Source organism: Ursus americanus, chromosome 6 (genome assembly GCF_024610735.1).
Source record: "Ursus americanus isolate L20-20 chromosome 6, mUrsAme1.1.p, whole genome shotgun sequence".
Lineage (NCBI taxonomy): Eukaryota > Metazoa > Chordata > Mammalia > Carnivora > Ursidae > Ursus > Ursus americanus.
In genome coordinates this window covers 63,933,555-63,957,955 of record NC_142132.1, presented here as the reverse complement: position 1 = coordinate 63,957,955, position 24,401 = coordinate 63,933,555, and the positions used below count along the sequence as shown (strand labels likewise).

The 24,401-nt window shown below is 33.8% G+C and overlaps 1 protein-coding gene across 1 annotated transcript in view; it reads left to right on the top strand.

The window, feature by feature from the left end:
- PHYHIPL (phytanoyl-CoA 2-hydroxylase interacting protein like) overlaps nt 1-24,401 on the top strand; it is a 74,002-nt gene that overhangs the window by 35,629 nt on the left and 13,972 nt on the right. The window contains exons 2-4 of the mRNA XM_045783674.2: nt 16,558-16,754; nt 18,643-18,817; nt 21,860-21,977. Coding sequence (XP_045639630.1) covers nt 16,558-16,754; nt 18,643-18,817; nt 21,860-21,977 — 490 coding nt within the window. The remainder of the gene's footprint in view (nt 1-16,557; nt 16,755-18,642; nt 18,818-21,859; nt 21,978-24,401) is intronic.

The following is a 24,401-nucleotide window of genomic DNA, read 5'->3' as shown; positions in this document are numbered from 1 at the left end:
ACTCCACCAAAAATCTGCTAGAACTAATAAATGAAGTCAGTAAGGTTATGGAATACAGTGTACAGAAATCTGTTGCATTTTTGTACACTAATAATGAAGCAGCAGAAAGATTAAGGAAACAGTCCCGTTTACACCTGTACTAAAAATAATAAGATACCTAGGAATAAACCTAACTGAAGAGGTGAAAGACCTATATTCTGAAAACTATAAAACACTGATGAAAGAAAATCAACATGACAAAAATAAAAGGACTTTCCATGCTCATGGACTGAAAGAACAAATATTGTTAAAAGGTGTATACTACTCAAAGATATCTACACATTTAATGCAATCCCCATCAAAATACCATTTTTCACAGAGCTAGAACAAATAATCCTCAAGTTTATATGGAACCAAAAAAGACCTAGAATAGACAAAGCAATCCTGAAAAAGAAAAACAGAGCTGGAGGTATCACAAGTCCAAAGTATTACAAAGCTGTAGTAATCAAAATAGTATGGTACTGGCACAAAAATAGACACATAGATCAATAGAATGGAATAGAAAACCCAGAAATAAACCCACAACTATACGATCAATTAATCTTCAACAAAGGAGGAAAGAATATCTAGTGGGAAAAGGATAGTCTCTTCAGGAAATGGTGTTGGGAAATCTGGACAGCAATATGTAATAGAAGCTGGACCACTTTCTTACACCATACACAAAAATAAATTCAAAATGGATTAAAGACCTAAATGTGAGACTTTCTGAAGCCATAAAAATCCTAGAAGAGAACACAGGCAGTAACCTCTTTGACATCAGTTGCAGCAACTTCTTTCTAGATGTCTCCTGAGGCAACAGAAACAAAAACAAAAACTATTGGGACTACATCAAAATAAAAAGGTTCTGTTCAGTGAAGGAAACAATCAACAAAGCAAAAAGACGACCTATGGAATGGGAGAAGATGTTTGCAAATGACGTATCTGAAGAGGGTTAGTATCCAAAATCTATAAAGAACTTAAACTGAACCCCCAAAACCCAAATAATCTAATTAAAATTGGCAAAAGACATGAACAGACAATTCTTCAAAAAAGGCATTCAGTTGGTCAATAGACACATGAAAAGATGCTCAACATCGGTTATCATCAGGGAAATGCAAATCAAAACTACAATGAGATATCACTTCACCTCTCAGAATGACTAAAATCAACAACACAAGAAACAACAAGTGTTGGTGAGGTTATGCAGAAAAAGGACCCCTCTTGTACTTTTGGTGGGAATGCAAACTGGTATAGCCACTATAGAAAACAGTAGGGAGGTTACTCAAAAATTAAAAATAGATCTACCCTATGACCCAGCAATTGCACTACTGGATATTTACTGAAAAAATACAGAAACACTAATTCAAAGATATACATGCACCCCTATGTTTATAGTAGCCTTATTTACAATAGCCAAAATATGGAAGCAGCCCAAGCATCCATCAACTGATGAATGGGTAAAGAAGATATGCTGTGTATGTACATGTGTGTGTGTAATGGAATATTATTCAGCTATAAAAAAGAATGACATCTTGCCATTTGCAATGATGTAGATGGAGCTAGAGAGTATAATTCTAAGTGAAATAAGTCAGAGAAAGACAAATACCATGTGACTTCACTTATATATGGAGTTTAAGAAACAAAACAATGAGCAAAGGGGGGGGAAAGAGAAGCAAACTGAGAAACAGACTCTTAACTAGAGAACAAACTGATGGTTACAAGAGGAGAGGTGAGTGGAGGGATGGATGAAATAGGTGATGGGGATTAAGGAGTGCATTTGTTGTGTTGAGCATGGGGTGATGTATGGAATTTTTGAATGACTGTATTGTATACCTGAAACTAATGTAACACTCTATGTTTACTAACTAGAATTCAAAAAAAATTAAAATAGGGGGCGCCTGGGTGGCACAGCAGTTAAGCGTCTGCCTTCGGCTCAGGGCGTGATCCCGGTGATCTGGGATCGAGCCCCACATCAGGCTCTTCTGCTATGAGCCTGCTTCTTCCTCTCCCACTCCCCCTGCTTGGGTTCCCTCTCTCTCTGGCTGTCTCTATCTCTGTCGAATAAATAAATAAAATAAAATCTTTAAAAAATATTAAAATAAAAAGAAATGGTTGCATGTATCTGGACACTAATGATTGTCAGCATAAAGGATTTAAGAAAAATCATTCCAAGATATTTGGAGGCACAGGCATTTAGGAATGAATTAGAAAAATTATACATTAATTAGACCAAGGGTAGACTAAATTAGTATTTTTTCTATGAATATAATGTTAAATTAGCTAACATTTATTGTCTACAACATGATATATACTATATTAAATGTTTTATATGTCTTCATTGTCTTATTAAATAGTCATTGACTCTATGAGGAAATGGATGGTTAGAGGGTTATAAGATTTACTCAAGATCAAACAATTCCTTGTGGCATAAGCAGAATTCAAACACTTGTCCATCGGATTAGTATATACAATCTTAGCCAATTTGTAGGTAACAGATTGTGTGTTGCTGTGATATAACTATGAACATAGGAAGTCAATTTGAGTATAAACATAACGGAGGTGTGTAAATTGTGATAAATACTCAGAGATATACAAACAAATGCAATTTACCTTATTGAAAATGAAACTTTAAAATTTGGATTGGTTTTGATTTACCTCTGAGATCTGCCCATGGTTTCTAATATTTTTTTATATTACTTTTCTTCTTAACTTTATTCTGTTTCGCATTTCCCTTCCTGGGTCAGTCCTGCAATTTATTCTTGGCTCTTCCTCTTTGACCTCTTTTGAATGCTGCCTCAACATGCAGGCCTATTTCTACCTCTTGTTTAGGGTACTGTAATCCTTACCTTCTGTCATGCTCCAGTCCCACATATTATTTTCTGTCTATTTCAATACCTAAGAAATATTTATCCTTACTTCCTTCCTACCTTTATTTTTTAAATGTTTTTTTATTATATTATGTTAGTCACCATACAGTACATCCCTGGTTTCTGATGCAAAGTTCGATGATTCATTAGTTGCGTATAACACCCAGTGTACCATGCAATATGTGCCCTCCTTACTACCCATCACCAGTCTGTCCCATTCCCTCACCCTCCTCCCCTCTGAAGCCCTCAGTTTGCTTCCCAGAGTCCATAGTCTCTTATGCTTCATTCCCCCTTCTGATTACCCCCCCCTTTCTTTATCCCTTTCTTCCCCTACCTATCTTCCTAGTTCTTGACTTATTTCACTTAGCATTATCTCCTCCAGTGCTATCCATGTTGCGGCAAATGTTGAGAAATCGTCGTTTTGATAGCTGAGTAATATTCCATTGTATATATGGACCACAACTTCTTAATCCAATCATCTGTTGAAGGGCATCTTGGCTCTTTCCACGATTTAGCTATTGTGGACAATGCTGCTATGAACATTGGGGTGCATATGGCCCTTCTCTTCACTACATCTGTATCTTTGGGGTAAATACCCAGTATTGCAATGGCTGGGTCATAGGGTAGCTCAATTTTTAATTTTTAACTTTTTAAGGGACCTCCACACTGTTTTTCAGAGTGGCTGCACCAACCTGCATTCCCACCAACAATGTAGGAGGGATCCCCTTTCTCCACATCCTCTCCAGCAACTGCTGTTTGCTGCCTTGTTAATTTTTGCCATTCTAGCTGGTGTAAGGTGGTATCTTAGTGTGGTTTTGATTTGAATTTCCCTGATGGCTAATGATTTTGAACATTTTTTCATGTGTCTGTTGGCTATTTGTATGTCATCATTGGAAAAGTATCTGTTCATATCCTCTGCCCATTTTATCACAGAAAGTAGCATTACCCATTAGTACTATCTAAAGTAGTAAGACTTTTATGTGTGGAATTGTAGTCAATAAAAGTATCCAAACTTGGCTATATGTTGTAATTGGAAGAGGAAGTCAGACCAGACAGAAAGCTGGAGGTGGTAAGCTGGCGCCCAGATCAGTAGGTTAACCAAACCAAGGGAATAAACTGAGATGAAGTTTCTGTGCTGGGAATCATCCAGGTCTTTGGTTTTTTGTTTTGCTTTTGTTTTCTCTTCACAGACTTCAGGATCCCTTAACCATAAAAGTTAGTTTATATAACTGCCCCTTCAGATTATGATCCAAGAGGAATATTTTGATAACATCCTCTTAAAGGAAGTGAGGAGATCTATTCTTTACCTGATGTAAAGATGTCTTCTTGTTCAAGGATGGATATACAGAAAAACTAAAATGAGACCTATCTATACAAAGATTTTACAAATAAATTGGTAGAGAAAACTTTGGCAATAAGAGGCAGAATATTATTTCTGAGAAAGATTTTCTGTGGTGATTTATAGATTATGATGTATGTTCTAAATAAAATTCAAGATTGGGTTTAATGAGATAAAAAATGAAGATTAGATAAGACAATAAACTAGTATATAAAGAGACCTAATTTTGAATAGGAAGAAATATAAGAAAATTAATAATGCTATATCAGTTTTCAAATTCAAAGAATGGAAGCCATACTATAAAATGATGAATGAAATGTTATAAAATTTTTATGGCATACACTATTATAGTTATTTTCATAATACAGTATTGGGAATATTGTTACATTATAAAAAACTTCCTATGTTGATAAGCTAATGCTCAGTTTCTCCAATTATGAGATAGGGGGGAATATTGTATGGTAATGTAATTCTTTAAAAGTAAAGTTATAAAACAGTAGGAAAGCTAACACATTATTAACTTTATATTAAATATCACTCACTTTATGCCCACGTAAGGACGGGCTACTTCCGTACAATCTTGTACACAATGTTCTACATGATACTTAGGCAATGACGAAAATGATGACTCAGAACATCTCATACACTTCTTGCAGTACAGTTATTAGATTTTTACACAAGGATGTTTATACACAACATACAGGTTTTTAAATGTCTAGTGGGATGATTCAACATTCATTAAGTGGAAGGAGATCATCATAAAGGTCTTCATCTTTGTCTTCATGCTGAATAGGCTGAGGAAGAAGAGGGGTTGGTTTTCTATCTCAGGAGTGGCAGATATGTAGGAGGTAGAAGCAGAAGCAGGAGAGGCAGGCACACCTGGTGTAACTTCATGGAAATATATTATAATTTCTGTCTGACTTTTTGCGCTTCTATTTTTCTGAAAATGTTTCTGTATGGTACCAATCCTTCTACCGTTTGCTTTCATTTCAGTGCCCACATCTATCATAGAAGGTTCCATTGTCAAAAAAGAAGTCAAAAGTCTTGAATAATCAGAACCCTTCTGCCAGGTTGTCTAATGTCAATTTGTTTTCTGGCACTGCTTTTTAAAAATTTTTTTATTTAAATTCAATTTAGTTAACATATACTATATTATTAGTTTCAGGGATATAATTTGGTGATTCATCATTTGCATATAACACACAGTGCTCATTACATCAAGTGCCCTCCTTAATGCCCATCATCCCCCACCTATCTCCCCACCCATCTTGCCTCCAGCAACCCTCAGTTTCCTATAGTTGAGTCTCTTGTGGTTTGCCTCCTCCTATGTTTTCATTTTATTTTATTTTTCCTTCTCTTCCCCCTATGTTCATCTGTTTTTTTTTTCTTAAATTCCACATGAGTGAAATCATATGGTATTTGTCTTTATCTGACTGACTTATTTTTTTTTTAAAGATTTTTATTCATGTGAGAGAGAGAGACAGAGAGAGCACAAGCAGGGGGAGAGGCACAGCTGGGAGCCCAACATGGGGCTCGATCCCAGGACCTGGAGATTCTTAACCATCTGAGCCACCCAGGCACCCTGATTGACTTACTTTGCTTAACATGATACCCTCTAGTTCCATCCACGTCATTGCAAATGGCAAGATTTCATTCTTTTTGATGGCTGAGTCATATCCCATTGTATATGGACATCTGGGCTCTTTCCATAGTTTGGCCGTTGTGGACATTGCTGCTATAAAAATTGGGGTGCATGTGGCCCTTTGAATCACTATGTTTGCATCCTTTGGATACAAACCTAGTAGTGCAATTGCTGGGTCCTAAGGTAGTTCTATTTTTAACCTTTTGAGGAACCTCCATACTGTTTTCCAGAGTGGCTGCACCAGTTTGCATTCCCACCAGCAGTGTAAGAGAGTTCCCCTTTCTCTGCATTCTCACCAACATCTGTTTTTTTCCTGAGTTATTAATTTTAGCCATTCTGACTGGTAGGGGTGGTATCTCATTGTGGTTTTGATTTGTATTTCCCTGATGGTGAGTGATATTGAGAATTTTTTCATGTGTCTGTCAGCCATTTGTATGTCTTCTTTGGAGAAATGTCTGTTCATGTCTTCTGCCCATTATATTGACTAGATTTTTTTTTGGTTTTTTCGGGTGTTGAGTTTGATACTGGCCCTTTATCTGATAAGTCATTTGCAAATATCTTCTTCCATTCCATGGGTTGCCTTTTAGTTTTGTTGACTGTTTTCTTTGCTGTGCAAAAGCTTTTTATCCTGATGAAATCCCAATAGTCCATTTTTTGCTTTTGTTTTCTTTGCCTTTGGAGACATGTCTAGCAAGAAGTTGCTGCTGCCAAGGTCAAAGAGGTTGCTCCCTGTGTTCTCCTCTAGGATTTTGATAGATTCTTGTCTTACATTTAGGTCTTTCATCCATTTTGAGTGTATTTTTTGTATATGGTGTAAGAAAGTGGTCCAGTTTCATTCTTCTGGATGTAGCTGTCCAATTTTCCCAACACCATTTGTTGAAGAGACTAAGAGACTATCTTTTTTCCATTGGATATCCTTTCGTGCTTTGTCAGAGATTAGTTGACCACAGAGTTGAGGGTCCATTTCTGGGTTCTCTATCTGTTCCATTGATCTATATGTCTGTTTTTGTGCCAGTACTGTGCTGTCTTGATAATTACAGCTTTGTAATACAGCTTGAAGTCTGAAATTGTGATGCCTCTGGCTTTGGTTTTCTTTTTCAACACTCCTCTGGCTATTTGGGGTCTTTTGTTGTTCCATACACATTTTAGGATTATTTGCTCTAGCTCTGTGAAAAATGTTGATAGTATTTTGATAGGGATTGCATTGAATGTGTAGATTGCTTTGGGTAACATAGACATTTTAAGAATATTTGTTCTTCTAATCCATGAGCATGGAATGTTTTTCCATTTCTTTGTGTCTTCCTCAGTTTCTTTCATAAGTGTTCTATAGTTTTCAGAGTATAGATCCTTTACCTCTTTGGTTAGGTTTATTCCTAGGTATCTTATGGGTTTGGGTACAATTGTAAATGGGATCGATTCCTTGATTTCTCTTTCTTCTGCTTCATTGTTAGTGTATAGAGATGCAACTGACTTCTGTCTAGCACTGCTTTTCTACATCTTCTTCCTCATTGTCTGACACTGGTTAAGAAGCTCTCATCTCTATCAAGTTGTCTTCTGCTACTTCCTCTAGTGTTTGTTAGCTCTTGAATTTCTCCAATATCCATATCTTGAAACACTTTATCCCCCAACTTTTTTGTCATGTTCACAATCTCTTTTATGATTTTCTTGATTAGCTATCATAAATCCTGTGAAGTCATATATAACATTTGGACACAGTTTTCTGCAGCAGGAATTTATGTTTTTGAGCTTGATGGCTTTCACGAATTTTCCTATAACAGTGATGGTATTTTTAATTGTGTAATCCTTCCAGACTTGCATGATTTTCTATCAGTGTTCTCTTCCATAGTGTTGACAATATTTCTCATACAGTACTGTGTGTAATGAGCCTTAAAGGTCCTTATGAAACCCTCATCTAGAGGCTAAATTGGAGACATTGTGTTTGGGGGCAAGTAGACTTTGGTGTTGAATTCATGGGGTTCAGAGTGGCCAGCAGCATTATTGAATATCAAAAAAACTTTAAAAAGTAGTCCCTTACTGTCATGATGCTTCCTGACTTCAAGGACAAAGCATCAATAGAACCAATCCAGAGAAAGGGTTCTCATTGTCCAAGACTTCTTGTGTGTAACCAATACCAGACTGGCAGCTGGTATTTATCTTTTCCCTTCAAGACTTGGGAATTAGCAGATTTATAGATAAGGGCAGTCCTACTCATAACCCCAACTGCATTTGTTAACCCATTTCTTCCTACCTTAAATCCTGATGCTCACTCCTGTGATGTTGACATTTTCTTAAGCTAAAACTCTTTCTAAAATTATCAAACCATCCTTTGCTGGCAGTAAATTCTCTAGCTTTAGATCCTTCACCTTCCCTCTGCTTTAAGTTGTCACATAGGTTTTTCTTGAATCATGTTAGTCTATAGATATGCCTTTCTTATCACAATCCTGCACCTACATAAAAGCTGCATTTTCAATGAGATTAAAAAAATCACAAAAAGTACAAGGTTTTAATTGCTGCTAGTGTAGCTGAAGTGATAGCCTCATGAATTTCATTTTCTTTCTTCATTTTTTTTTTTAACAATGGTTCTTATACTGGATTCAGTTATCTTAAAATGGTGGGCAACCACAGCTGCAGATCACAATCTACAGTATATATAAAGCAATTCAACTTTTTCTTGTAATGTCATGACATTTCTCTGCTTCTTGGGAGCACTTCCAGCATCATTAGTGGCACTTCATGTGGGTCTCATGGTGTTATTCAAGGTTTACAGTATTGCAGTAAGCATGGTGAAAAATCCTTGAGAACTGCAAGAGATCATTTTTTTTTTTTGCAATATTCAATTTAGTGGAGAGACAAACTGCTCGTGTAGAGATGATAAGTGAGCATCACACAGCATTTTAAGCATATACTTGCAACACTTGAGCTCACCGCAATAGCAACAGAAGGTGGCTATGAAATGATTACAGTAGTGCAGTATGTACTACAGTTAATTTTATGGAGTTATGATTTAATACTTCATCTTTATGTTTGTTTACATTTCTCTTGAATACAAATGGTGCTTATACAGTCTGTAAGTGTGTGTTTAACTTTTGATCTTTAAGTATATTTACATTTTTATCCAAATAAATACACACACACACACAGTAGCATCAAGATATAGACAGCAAAATGTCTTAGACACCTAAAGAGAAATTAGCTGAAGCACAATGGTAGCAGGACACTTTAAATAGGCGGGAGGACTGATGGGTGGGAGGATCTGAATGTTTTTCCTTTTAGGGATTGTGCTTTTTGTCTAAGAACTCTTCACTTAGACTAGATCCCAAAGATTTGCTTCTGTTTTGTTTTTTAGGTTTTACATCTTAAAAATCAGTTTTGAGCTAATTTTTGTGTATGGTGTAAGGTCTAGGTTATTTTTTTTTTGCTTTTTTAAGATAAAATAAAGTTTCAATTTTTGCCCATCAAAACATATGAGTATTTTAAATAGCAACAAATGGAATTGATAAGGGTGCAAAAAAAAGGCACTTAGAGTAGTTGGAAATACAAATGTGATTCAGCATTTGCATTTCTTGGGATTGATCCAAAGATAAATAATCATAGATATATACAAAAATACAGTAGAATATAGTTGACTAAACTGTTATCACAAGAAAACACTGGAAACAATCTACATGTCCAGTATCAGGATGACTGATTAGTAGAATAAAATACACTAAGATTAGAATTATGTGTAGTCTTGTGAAAATGTTCACAGTTTATTAAATGAAAAACAGGTTACAAAACATTAAGCACAATATGTTAACAGAGATTACAAGTGATTTTTATTTTCTGTTTTTTTTTCTAAAAGTTTCAGCAATATTTGGTGTTACCATTAAGAGTATTTTTTATTTTGAGCATTTATTGTAAATAAAGCATAGAACAGTTTTGCATTTTGTTGTGGTTACTGTTTTTTTTTATAATGATTTTTTATTATATTATGTTAGTCACCATACAGGACATCCCCGGTTTCCGATGTAAGGCTCGATGATTCATTAGTTGTGTATAACACCCAGTGCACCATGCAATACGTGCCCTCCTTACTACCCATCATGTGGTTACTGTTTTGAGTTTTATTACTGAATAGTTTTTCTTTCATGATTTTAAAAGTATTGCAGCATTTAAAAAATAATTATAATAATAAAATAAAAGTATTGTAGCATTTTAATGTTGTTTTTATGAAGAGGAAAGTACTTTTCCCTTAGCAGACTATATCTCTGACTTTGTAATGAAAATTATTAAAATATATATTAATTTAAATATGTATACACATATAATTTTAATTTTAAAAATAAATCCTCCTATATGTACTGTGGTGGCAGATTTTCTTATCACTAAATTTTAGGAAAGAAAAAAGATATGATATGAGAAAATTGCCCCCATGGTTGCTATTTTTAAGGGAAGTAACCTAACACCTGCAATTTCTTTCTTAGAAAGATAGCTCAAGGCTTATTATTAAAACTAACTACCTTTATTATTTAAAAAAAATTTCTTACTTTAGCCAAACTAATTTATGCCCTTTTAACTACTATAACTAAGATTTTAGATTGGCTTCTATTGTAGTGCTCTAGGGAAGATATTATGAGAAAGAAAAACCACTCATTTTCATAGCAGAACTGATGGGACAAAGGGGCAATGGTTCAATAAATATGCTAAAAATATAAAGGTCCTCAATGAAAAGAAACATGCTCTGTTGCAATTGTTGCAAGTGTATGTCTAGGTTATTAAGCAGGTGATAATTTTAATCTTTATTCAAGATAAAACTGTTTTTTTAGATTAATCAAATTGGGTCATACACTTCATGAGGTGATCTCGATAACCAAGTAAGTTTTTTCTCTGCTGTATCTTTCAAAAAGATAAATATAAAGAAAACATCTCAGGTTCTAAGGAGTTTAGCTAAGGACTTTGATAGTAAGTCATTTAAATCTCTGTATAAAGGTATTAAAAATATAGTATCATTGTAAGTGTGTATTGTATATTCAGATGAATACATATGTTATAAATGAGACAAAAAGATTATGTTGCATAATTTCTATTCTGAAACATGGTCCTGAAATAAAGGAATAGGAATTGTAATGTTTGTTTAGAACAGCTTTTCTTTTTTTTTTTTTTATTATGTTCAGTTAGCCACTGTACATCATTAGTTTTTGTTGTAGTGTTTAATGATTCATTAGTTACATATGACACCCAGTGCTCATCACAACACGTGTCCTCCTTAATACCCATCACCCTGTAACCATCAGCCCCGACCCCCTCCTCTCTGAAACCCCTAGTCTGTTTCCTGGGGTCCATAGTCTCTCATGGTTCATCTTCCTCTCTGATTTCTCCCACTTCAGATTTCCCTCCCTTCCCCTATGGTCCTCTGTGCTATTGCTTATGTTCCACATATGAATGAAACCATATGATAATTGTCTTTCTCTGCTTGATTTACTTCACTTAACATAATCCCCTCCAGTTCCATCCATGTCAGTGCAAATGGTAGGTATTCATCCTTTCTGATGACAGAATAATATTCCATTGTATATATGTACCACATCTTCTTTATCCATTCGTCTGTTGAAGGGCATCTCGGCTTCTTCCACAGACACATGAAAAAATGCTCAACATCATTAGCCATCAAGGAAATACAAATCAAAACCACAATGAGATAACACCTTGCACCAATTAGAATGGCAAAAATTAACAAAACAGAAAACAAAAAATGTTGGTAAGGATGTGGAGAAAGGGGATCCCTCTTACACTGTTGGTGGAAATGCAAGCTGGTACAGCCACTCTGGAAAACAGTATGGAGGTTCCTAAAGATGTGAAAAATAGAGCTACCCTACGACCCAGCAATTGCACTACTAGGTATTTACCCCAAAGATACAGATGTAGCGAAAAGAAGGGGCACATGCACCCCAATATTCTTAGCAGCAATGTCCACAATAGAACAGCTTTTCTAATTCTTGAGGGGGAAGGGGAAAAAAATAATAAATTTGAAGGATCTCTATTTCTTATAGATTGGATAATTTATAGAATATATTGACATATAAAAATGTATATAGATATATAGAAATTCATAATGCTGTAACAACACTGGTTTTTATATTCATAGATGGAAGTATGTGATACTGAAGGTAGATGTGAAGTAGGCTATTATTCTCTTGTACACTTAAAATGTTTTAGTGAGTCTAGATCTTCTCAAGGTCCTTTAAATACAGAGCTTGTGGGGTGCCTCAGTCCATTAAAGCGTCTGCCTTAGGCTCAGGTCATGATCTCCAGGTCCTGGGATTGAGCCCTACCTCTGGCTTCCTGCTCAGCAGGAAGTCTGCTTCTCCCTCTCCCTCTGCCCCTTTCCCTGACTCATGTTCTCTCTTTCTTCTCAAATAAATAAATGTATTACATAAACACATACATACATACAGAGCTTGTGTGTACTTCTCAGCCATCTTCTTAAAAATGTAGGTTTATACTGGACACTCATGGATATTTAAAAATTACTTTCTTGGTATGTTTGAGGGGCACATTTGAACTAATAATATGAGTCTGACAATACATTTTAATAAAATTTTATCTTCAGTATTATACATATTGAATTCTGTCTAAATCAACAATAAGGTTTTTTTCTCTTAGATAATTCCTCAAATTCCATGACACATTTCTAGTCTCCTTTTTTAGAATTCTCATTCAGCATTTTTTCCTATACCCTGTGCTGAATTAACTAAAATGAAGATGTATTGTTTCTTAATGCTTTTACTATTGCCTCCATTTAGAATGCTATGTCCTCAACTTTTTCACTACTGTCTTTAATTGTTGAAATTCTGCTTCTCCCACAGCATTGTGGTTAGTTAAAAACACTATATTATATACTTCAAAACTGCTAAGAAACCAGATTTTAAATGTTCCCACCACAAAAAAGAAATGTTAAATTTGGGTTGCAGTGGAGGTATTAGCCAATTCTACAGTGGTAATCATACTGCAATATAAATATAAATATATATATATGTATCAAATCAACAGAATTATAAACTTTAAACTTATACAATATTATTTATCAATGACATCTCAATTTTTAAAAATTTACTTTTCCTACAACAAAGAGTTTCACGTTTTCTAAAGCATGATTTGATTCCCTCAATATGGCCTTTCAGTTAAATTATGTTATCACATAGCATAATTTTATTATGACATTTCCTACATTCTTCTCAATTTTATATCCTTGAGGTAAGAGTTTTTACATCTTTGTACCTTTTTTGTTGTGTACTTTTGATGTATAGATAACTGCAACTTAGTAAAAGTTGTAACAACTAACAAAAATAAATATGAAGGGACGCACAACGAAGTGGCAGTGTGATAAGGATCCTTGACCAGCTTTACAAATCTAAGTGATTTGTCAGGGTCAATATGATAAGCCACTTGAGTTCAACAACCTGCTAAAAGTATCGCAACAAATCATTGAAGGTAGAGATTTTATTTTAAAATATTCTAAGAAGATTGGTATCACATTCTGATTTTTAATGATCTTAGAATTTTCCTAGAGTTAATATACAAGTCCCAGTAGGTAGTTTTGGGGGGTTTAATAAAATTAAAAATACAGACAAAAAATGCTCTCCAACAATGAATAGATTTAGCACAGAGGACAAAAATATTTTAAAAGTGAATGAATTTGTTACAAAAGTGCTTTTGAAATGTTTGTTTTGAAAAGCAGTTTTCATATTTTGGACAGAAAGAAGTGTTATTAATTTGTTTTCCATTCAGTATTACCAATCAGTAGTGTAGTCACAAATCTTAGAATTATTTGTCATATAAAGTAGAAAAATGTAGCTAGAATTACTTGTAAGATGAAGTCTTATTAAGAAATGGAAGCTGCATTTAGAAATACACTTGATTATACAGATCTAAGATTGTACTGGCTGGTTGTTGAATGGTAGTGTCATGTGAATCACTGTTGTTTCACTGATTTTACAGACAGAATCATTGTCTTCTGTCACTTATCTCAAAATCTGTTAAAAATTGATTCACAGGGGCGCCTGGGTGGCACAGCGGTTAAGCGTCTGCCTTCGGCTCAGGGCGTGGTCCCAGTGTTGTGGGATCGAGCCCCACATCAGGCTCCTCTGCTATGAGCCTGCTTCTTCCTCTCCCACTCCCCCTGCTTGTGTTCCCTCTCTCACTGGCTGTCTCTATCTCTGTCGAATAAATAAAATCTTAAAAAAAAAAAATTGATTCACAGAGTGAATGAAGGAGAAGATGAAGGAAGTTACATGTAAACTGATAGGACTGGTTTAAATTAATTTTTTAAAATTGTTCTGCCCAAGTAAGAAAGCTGCATAGAGGTTAATCTAGTGGCTTTATTAAGACCTGGGAGTGTGATAAGTAGCTTGAAAATAAAGATTCTTGATATAACAAGTCCTTCATAGGTTTGAGCTTTATATTCTGAATGGTAAAATAGGATTTAAGTAAAACTTTCCACATTTTAATAAATATAAAATTTTTTTCTCAAATATTACTATTAGAGAAAAATGTATAAAACAAAATATTATATTCAAGGAAATAATTATTTGTAACTTTAGGGTTGAATCAGGTAACAGTGTAAGTTTAAATAGCAAACTTTTGTATCTTAGTGTTAATATATTGAAATTGCATTTTCATTAAATTGGGTCAAATGCAAAATGGCTTTATTTTTCCTCTCTATGGTCTTAAATAACAATTTTTTCACTCAGTTGTTATGAAATTATATGGAGAGTCATAATGCAGATGAGTTCTATAGAAACTTTTACCATTAGTGTCCAGAAAGTTTTTCAGTAGTGTTACTTATATTTTAAAGATAACTGCAATCAGAATAATAGGTAAAAACTTTGAGCTTTTCTAAATAGAACAAAAATTACTAATGTTTAAGTATTTATTGCCTTTCCCTTTTCCAAGTCCATTAAAAGGATTCCACTTAGTTTCTTCCCTTCTTTTGACTTCTAAAAGGCTTTTATTTAGGTCACAAGCAATTTGGGGATTCCGTTAGGCTAGATAAGAAGGAAAGAAAAAAGAGAGGAGTAATTTTTGTGGGAGTTTTATGGAGAGGGAATCCAGAGAAACTGGGGTGTGAGGGGAAGGTACAAAGAAGAAAGAAGAATTTTTGAAAGTATTGTTCAAGAAATGATAATAAAGAACTTAAGTTATTTTGAAATTAGTTTTCAGTTACCATCAGGTTCCTCTGGCAACAACACAGCTTGAGATGAGACAATATGGGTCAAAGATTTAGTAAGACTGGCAATTGTCAACAGCTTTATATCAACAATTGAGATGAGAGTGTGGGGGTAGGAGAACACAATCTAATCTGGAAATGGAAGGTATTGCCACAAGATAATATTCATTGTTGTTGTTTTTGGTTTTGTTGATCAAGATTTGTTATTCTGTGAAGGAACTAGTTATGTAGCTGATTTATGATCTATCACATTTTATCATATAAATAGCAGTTATATTTATTTTTTCTCCTCTGGGGCATTCAATTTTATCTTGGCTTGGGGTAAGAGAACATAGGGGAAGTAGAGTAAAATTTGATTCAGTATGTCTTTCCTATGTATGAAATAAACTTGGGAAGTCTGTATTTTTTTCTATTTTTGACCTATCATCCATCATATTCTAGTCTATACTGTTAACCAAAGTATCTCTTTTAGTTTCTCATTTTCTCTATCTGGAAATGCAGGATACAGTCTTTAACCAAATGTCAGATCAGATCTTCAAGATTTTAATGATAACAATCAACATGGAAGTTGTTTTTTTTTTTTCTCTTATAGCTTTATCTATTGTTTTAATACTCTAAATTATCAAGACACAACAGGTAAAAAGATTCCTGGAATAATCCTTGACCTAATTATAAACTTGTAAGAGAATGGTCTTCAATATTATTTGTATATGTAGTATAACTATTTGCTGTTTGGTTATATGAATATTCAAAACAAGAGGAAAATGGAAGAGTAATTTTTAAAGACTGTCACTGATATCTCATAGATTTTTTTTAAAGAAATTTTTTTTTGTTTGACTGGATTCTTTCATTAGCAATGTTTGCGACCTCATATAGTTTAAAACACCTGACATTAGAGCAGAATTGATTGGTCATGTAGGAAAAATGGTCTCTTGGGGCTTTCCAGATAGAACCTACCATTTAAGGCCAATCTTATAGATTAGAAAGATGGATTATCAGTGTTTTTGTTTACATTCTGTGAAAGCAGAAATTGGAAAAGTAAATTGAAAATGTAGAGGTGGTAAGAACTAATTCAGTTTTGCTCTTTATTTTTTATTGATAAAATGACTTTGTAAATGGCATTAGCTATCATTAACACTCAAACTATTTCATGAAGAAAAATGAAATCTCAGATTTAGTAATTAGGTAGTTGAGTTCAGAAATATGGGGCACCTGGGTGGCTCAGTTGTTAAGCGTCTGCCTTCAGCTCAGGGCGTGATCCCGGCATTCCGGGATCGAGCCCCACATTGGGCTCCTCTGCTGGGAGCCTGCTTCTTCCTCTCCCACTCCCCCTGCTTGTGTTCCCTCACTCACTGGCTGTCTCTCTCTCTGTCAAATAAATAAATAAAATCTTAAAAAAAAATATATATATATATACACAACTGATGGCCTTGCAACCTGGAAAAATACATTAGTTGGAAACTACCTGTGCATTGTTTTCTTGCAGGGAACAAATCACAAGACAGTGGCATAGCAGAGATGGAAGAACTTCCTGTGCCACATAACATTAAAATAAGCAACATTACATGTGACTCATTCAAGATTTCATGGGAAATGGATGCAAAGTCAAAGGACCGTATTACACACTATTTCATTGACCTCAATAAGAAAGAGAACAAGAACTCCAATAAATTTAAACACAAGGTAAAATCTTAACATGTACTTCTATTCATTTGCATCTTAAAATCTAAGTATGAGGATGTTTTAAAAGAAGGAATAATGGTCTATTAATTACTTATGTGATATATTTGATATTGGGAAGACTAAAAATTACATGTTATTTCAAAACCCTATCCCTTTAAGAAATTTTGTAAGAAAATGAAATGCCAAGTATTTTTTACCCCAAAAAGGTAAAATCATGACTCTCATGTAGACATAAAAATGAACACGTGTTAAAGATTAAACTCATTAATGAGGTAGCTGATGAGTTGTTACACCCAGTTCAAAGGATAATCCAAAGAATCGACACAGTCGTAGATCAGGATATTGAAATAAATGTATAAGTACAGGCAAAACTGGTTTGGGGTCAGGAAGGAGCAAGGGCCAGAAGGGATGGAGAAAATTCATTTGCATGAATTTAGACAAGAATAACTGTTATCCGTTATCTACAAATTATAGTATTATAACTTCCACAGAATCAGAAGAAAATAGCCAGAAGAGTGTGCTATAGGCAGTGCGTAGTTTTTCATTAAGGCATACATTTTTCCCTATAATAACTGCTGAGAGAGGAATGTGATATAGCTTATAAACTTTAGGGTATTTGTAAAATACTTTAGGGCTGAAAATTGCTTTATGTGGTCAATTTTATTTTATGGTTTGAGAATGAAAATTACCTTTATATGTTTTAGATCTGTTAACATCTCTTTGGTATTTATTCTTTAACAGTCTACTTAATCACATATCTTTTCATACATATCTCTCTACATACACATCAGAGATAGTATAGAGAGGATAATAGTTATTACATATTCTTTCTTATGTTTCAGTATTTTTGCTGATGAAAACTGTCTTTTTTAATATTGATACTAAATTTAACTTGGCAAATCTTTTGATAGAGCTGCCTTATCTTTTCTGGAAATTATGTCTTTTACCAAATGCACAGTTATACACACTACTGATAAGTGAGGATTATATGTATAGATAAGTGTGAGAGAACAAGATTGATAAGTCATATTCTAATCATGTTCTAATTTTGATTATGCTCTCTGGTTTATGGATATTTTGTTTGCTGACATTTGCCTTCTTGAAATAGTTTTGAAATATTTCCGTGAAATAGCTTTGAAGTACTTAATGTTAATTGATGATTAGGTAAAGATTTGACCCCCTTTTCTTCATTCCACACTTTAGAAAATCACGTCTTGGAAACGTAGTGAATATTCAACTAGCAAGTTTAATAACTTTATTAATCATTGTTTAGAAATACCTAAACATTTCTGTGACACATAAGCTCCATACCAGAATACAACTGAAGCAGATATTACCTCTTTTGTATATAAAACGGATTCGTTTATTCAAAATAGTTATTTTAAAAATGTTTTCTCCCTTCGCATATAAAATATTTAGTAATGGGTTACTCTGGTAAAATTAATGGATAGTATAAATTAAGAAAATATATTTTAAAATACAGAATCGTTGAATTTTATTTGTCATGTTTATGGGTTGTTGGATGTTTTGTTTTATCATTTAATATTAGAATATTGCATTTTAAGGAGCATATATAAGGAGTGAACAGAGAAGAACAAGAATCAAGAAAACGGGACTCTAAATACATTTATATCATTAACTAGCTGTATGACCTTGGGCATGTCTTTTGATCAAGTTGGGCCTTATTTTTACATCTGGAGAATAGAGATTTGACTATAATAATTGTTAAATACCTTTAAAAAGGAAAATTCTATCATTAGCCAGGAATTTAACAAGTTTCTCCACATTGTTTACAAATGATTCAGGTTATACTGCTAAATTATTTCTTCCCTCCCTCCCTCCCTTCTCCCCTTCCTTCTTTCCTGTTTTTCTTTCTTTTTTGTCTTAGGATGTTCCAACAAAATTGGTGGCAAAAGCTGTTCCCTTGCCCATGACTGTCCGTGGTCACTGGTTTTTGAGCCCGAGAACTGAATATACAGTGGCAGTGCAGACTGCCTCAAAACAGGTTGATGGTGATTATGTTGTGTCTGAATGGAGTGAAATTATAGAATTCTGCACAGCAGGTAAGAGAACTAGGTACAAATACAGAAAAATATTTAATAGTTCCTTAAAAGCTAATTACAGAAAAATATCTTTTAATCATAAGGTGATACAAATTTCATTGGGTTATTTTTACATTGATAGTGGTATTGTGTAATAGAACAAACTATGCTGTATTAGTTGGAGTGAGCTTAGAGTCTCAGCAAAAGCTGAGTAATGGCGTTAAATCAGTTCTTTGCTGCATAGTTTGATTTTTCAAAGTAAAAGCTTTGCAAATAAGAATTGATTCAGTTTGAAAATACACTCAAACATATTTTGAGCTTCATTTTGAGAGAGAGAGAGCTTTTTTTTTTTCTTTTTCTTTTCAAAATTTTCACAGATATGGATGGCGCCTGGGTGGTCCCATTGGTTAAGCGGCTGCCTTCAGCTCAGGTCATGATCCCAGGATTCTGGGATCAAGCGTGGAGTCTCTGGCTCCCTGTTGAGCGGGGAGCCTGCTTCTCCCTCTCCCTCTTCCTGATGCTCCCCCTGCTTGTACTCTCTCTCTCTCTGTGTCAAATAAATAAAATAAATAAAATCTGAAAAAAAAAATTCACAAATACTGAAACAAAGAAGTCAGGAACATCTTTCTCTAACTTAGGAGAGAGATCTTAATGACTCTACCTAGCAGAAATGTTATTGGATTTTTCACTTGAGTGCTGAAAATCTATATCTAAACTAGTGTCGTGTGTGTGTGTGTGTGTGTGTGTGTGTGTGTGTGATTCATTAGAAAGTACCTCATAGCCATTTGGCATTGAGATATCTGATGTGGAGAGGCCCATCTCCTTTGATTTTGAACTATACCTTAATATTCCATTAGATTGGAAGTGTTCCCACTCATTCATTTATCTGTTTATTCATTCATTTAAGAAACAAATATTTGGTGAGCACTTACATAGGTGTTGAAGTGATACAAAGATATCTTTACCTGAATACATCTGTCATCCTCTCTTTATCTCTTAGAATGGGGCTTTATTTCCTCTTTGTATAGGTGATTGTTTCCTCTAGAAAATTGTAGAGAAAGACTAAGTGTTTTTTCAACATAAAGGAGCTTTAAGAAAAAGTCTCAAGAACAATTTGCCTCAACTATTGTAGGTTGCTTAGCAACTTCCCCCAGCTGAGGCATCCTTCAGCTAAACCAGCCTTTTTTTCTCCCCATAACGTCACACCTTTATTATTTTAGACTTAGTGCATACTTAGCCACTGCTTTATCTCACTATCTTCTGTTGTTTCTTAATCTCAAACGCAGTGTAAAACTTTTCCTATGGATATATTAAATGGATGAAATTTTAATTCTATGTTATTTTGATTTTTCTTCAACCCTTTTTATATATGGGGAAGTTACTAAGGGTTATAACATCCTTGATTTCTAAAGATTTAGTCTTTGAGAGCAAGGCAAATAGTATCTCTCTGGTACCATATTTCTTCCTATCTAAGATACTGATTATAAGATCCACCATTTTATACTGTCAAACGATGAAACAGTGTTTTCTTATTACAGTTATTGTTCGACTCATGTCAGAGAAGCTTAAATGTGGAAAAAAATACATTTTGGACTAGGTGAAATATGGTATTAATCATAGTTTAGTTACCAGTAATGAAACAGCTGATTTTATATTATAATAGGAACATTAATAGTGAGTAAAGAATTCTCAATGATATAACTTTACTTATATTTGATGTGTTATATTGGAGTTAATATATCCCCTCAGTTTTTTTCTAAAATAAAATTCTTCTTTGGAGTCTACTTTGTGTTTACTTTTTTTACTGCATTTCTTTCCATTTACTTTCATTGTGCCCCTCCAGGGAGGCTTAATCTAAGACAGACACATAAGTAAGAGACACAGACTTTTTTTTTCCCCATTCCATTCCAATTTATTCAAAGTTCAAAGTGTTTCATCGTTCGAGACAGTCTTTTTTGATATTGTTTTGATACATGCTCTTTTCCATAGGACTGCACTAAACAGAGTCATAGTATTTGTCCAATTTAAAGAGCTATAATTTACCTGTTAAAATCCCCATTTGACATTAGGGAAAGGTGTGAAATATTATTTCTTCTTTAGCTTAAGGAAGAGCTTTTGCATTTCCAGCTCAGAAATACCTATCTATCTATAGATGCATACACATTCACTCTATTTAACTATATGAGTACATGTTTTATTTCTGTGTGTATGAAGGAAAACCTTGTCTCCTTTCATTTAGAGTAATCACTCTGTTGCTCTTTTACTTAACTACATCTCATAATTCTACTAAGAATGTTATGGGGTGAATAATAAAATGCCAGCTTTTAAATGTGCCACAATAGTTTTCTATAAATTATTTTGCATTTTTCATTTCCATGAGTAAAATATAAAGGGAACTTAAGCTTTTCAAAGCTTGTTGTTTCAGTTTACCAAAATAATTCAGAGACTTTTACCTAAACTTTGTCAATAACCTTTAGATTTTCAAGAGTCTTGCGTACCTGAAAACTATCAGCTAAAAACCAGAGACCTGGTCTCTAAATTACTAGCTATATGAACGTTCAGCAAATCAAACCGTGACAAGCCTCAATGTCTGCATCAATAAAATGGTCCTATTTAATCGACCTCACCAACCTCATAGACTTAAAGAGTAAATTAAATGGACATTACTATTGCTACCCTTTTAAATTCTATTTGCTACTGATTGCAGGTTAGAAGCTTCATTTACTTATCAGTTGATTCAAGAAAAGCTAGCATGGTGCCAATTGGTATTGGATTACACAGAGTCTGATTCCCTACTTAACATTTTTGTTTCAGGATCTTTCATTTCAAAGAGTGAAACAAATGCATGGGTACCCTAAAAAAAACCATAAACCATAACAAATACATTTTTGTAGAAAGAAAAATGTGCCAAACAAAGACAACGAATGTTTTTTTCAGTGCAATTTCCTATTCACTAAGATAAATTTCCTAAAGGTGAATTTTAATAAGTTCCAATTTATTAAACATGTAGTTGATAACTTTGGTAATAGATTTTTAGTAAGATAATTTTTTTGTTATTTTCAGACTATTCAAAAGTTCATCTAACACAACTATTGGAGAAAGCTGAAGTGATTGCAGGACGGATGCTTAAATTTTCTGTTTTTTATCGTAACCAACACAAAGAATATTTTGACTATATTCGGTAAGGATAAAAAAATATATAGTGATTTATTTTACTAAATGCCATTCCAAGCTCTAGGCTCAGGTTTCCCTTAAGTCTAGTTCTGTGAAATAGTAATTTTTGTTTTCTTTTCAAAATAGTTAATTATACTCTTTTATTTCCCAGAATAATTGAGTAGAAAAAATCAGATTATGGGATTTTTTTTTTCACCTTACTTACATTCCTTTCTATAATCATTTGTAATGCCAGTTCCTGTCTATTTAAGTGGAAGATCTTAAACCTCCAGGGTTTAGACTGATGACCATTCATGACAAACTCCTCTACCACCCAATAACTCAACTAAATATTCCCTTCTTGTGGATTGCTTTAAGATATTGAAAATGAGGGGAGGGGTAACTTTCATGAAATACAGTGAATCAGGTGGGATTTTTCAGGCTTCAGTCTAAGTGGAGATCTCTTAGCCATTATGTTGGATTAATTATTCATGAGGACAATCTGTTTAGTTTACTTTTGAATTCCAGTGTTCAGTTAGTATTTCTAAGATAGCCTGTGTTTACACTGGGAAGCAGTTTCCAAGAATTTAAAAGAAAGCCATGCTACAGGCAGTTTTAATACCTAAGAATCCTTTTGTATTTTCAGATAAAAATTTCAAGACAGTGAAAAGAGAGATGTATGTTTTTAAAAGGCTAAAACTAAGGTTTTTAAATCATATATGCTATATAGGTTCTAAAACTTTTACACAGTTGTCTCTATAATTTGTCACTTTAACAGCCTTGGTCTCACTTTAAACTTTAAGTTGTAAGGTTTATGATGAAAAAAAAATTAGGAAGCTTTGTTTTTGTTTGTTTCTTACTTCTCTAGTTTTCTTAAGTCAAGATCATGGTTTTAGATTTAAATCATCTCCAAGCTGTGGAAAATATAAAGGGAATCAAAAAGAGAGAGAGAAAGGTGAATTTAGGCATCCGATTTCCTCAAATGAAATACTTTGCAATATCATGTTTTTATGTATATATTTTGATGCTGTAAACCATAAGGTTGAATATCTTATAAACACAGAATTCAGTCCATAATTCTTTTAGCTGGTAAATTATTTGCCCTTGAGTCTGTATATTTCATGGTGGATGCCAGTAACCTAATTTAGACAGTACAAACAGATACAACACAAATTAACGTACCTGTCAATTATGAATGGGAATGACCATATATATTTAACAAGAAAGGTTTTCTTTAAGCATAAAATTTGAAAACAAAAAGATCTATTGCTATTTTCTTTAATAAGAAATACATCAATATAATAAATACATCTTTGGTACAAGGTTTAGAGTCTTAGAATATTGCCAATGTCTATTTTAGGTGGCCACTGGAGGTCAGTATTTCCCTGATTTTCTCTGCCCTTTGGGCGGAAACTAGCCTATTTTCAGGTCCTTTGCATCATCTGTTTTCAAAAATTCTTCTAAGAAGAAAAGAAATGATAAAGACTGCCTGGAAAAAGTCATTGTAGATACTGTATAATTGATTCCAGTCTACTAATATGGAAGATGTATTTACTAACAAGGAAATTTACCTTTGTTGGAGTTTCCATGACAGTTGTAAAATCTGTGTAAAGTATATCTTAATGCAGTATATATAAATAAATATGTTTCCCAAGGCATGGGTATAATTCTTCAACATTGCCTTTTTAAAAAGCTTTATTAAAAAAATAGTAGACATTAGCTTCAATGGACCTTGATTTTTCTTTTTAGGTAATGAACTCTAATCAGGACATAGTTCCTTTATCAGAATCCATTTAAAATGTCATCTTGTTAATCAAAATGCTTGAATAGAAATGAACCTTTCACTTACCTGACTACAGACTTTCCAAATCATTACAAACTATGAAAAAGCGTTGGGTAAATTCTGACTCAATCCATATTTGATTTCTTTCTCTAGAGATAAATTTCTAAGTGAATATTGCATTCCCTTACCCCAGATCAAAATACCACTTTCTCTCGTACTCCTTCAAGTTCACTAGGTAGCCTCACTAACCTTAAAACACCTTTCTAGATCAGAAAGTTTTTTTCTTTACCAATCCACTGAGATTAGTAGACAGGTATAGGAATTCCTGGTGCTTTTAGGTGCTAGATTGTATATCCTCAAAGTTGATGTTTGTCACTAATGCTAATAGTTTTCTCCTAGTCTCAGTTCCTGTCTCTATATTTTCTTCTGTTATTATTTCATTAATTGAACTTATAGATTCATGTTAGACATATACCATATCGATATTTGGTTTTTATTAGTGAGAATATAGCTGTAACAAGGGTAAGAATTTTGACCTAAGACGGAATGGAAACTTTTCTCCCTATTTTTCCCACTAAGTATGACTAAAAACTCTGAACTTTATATATAAAAGAAACATAAGAATCTGAGAGGTGGAAGAAGACTGAAATGTAGAGAGAAGATAAGCCA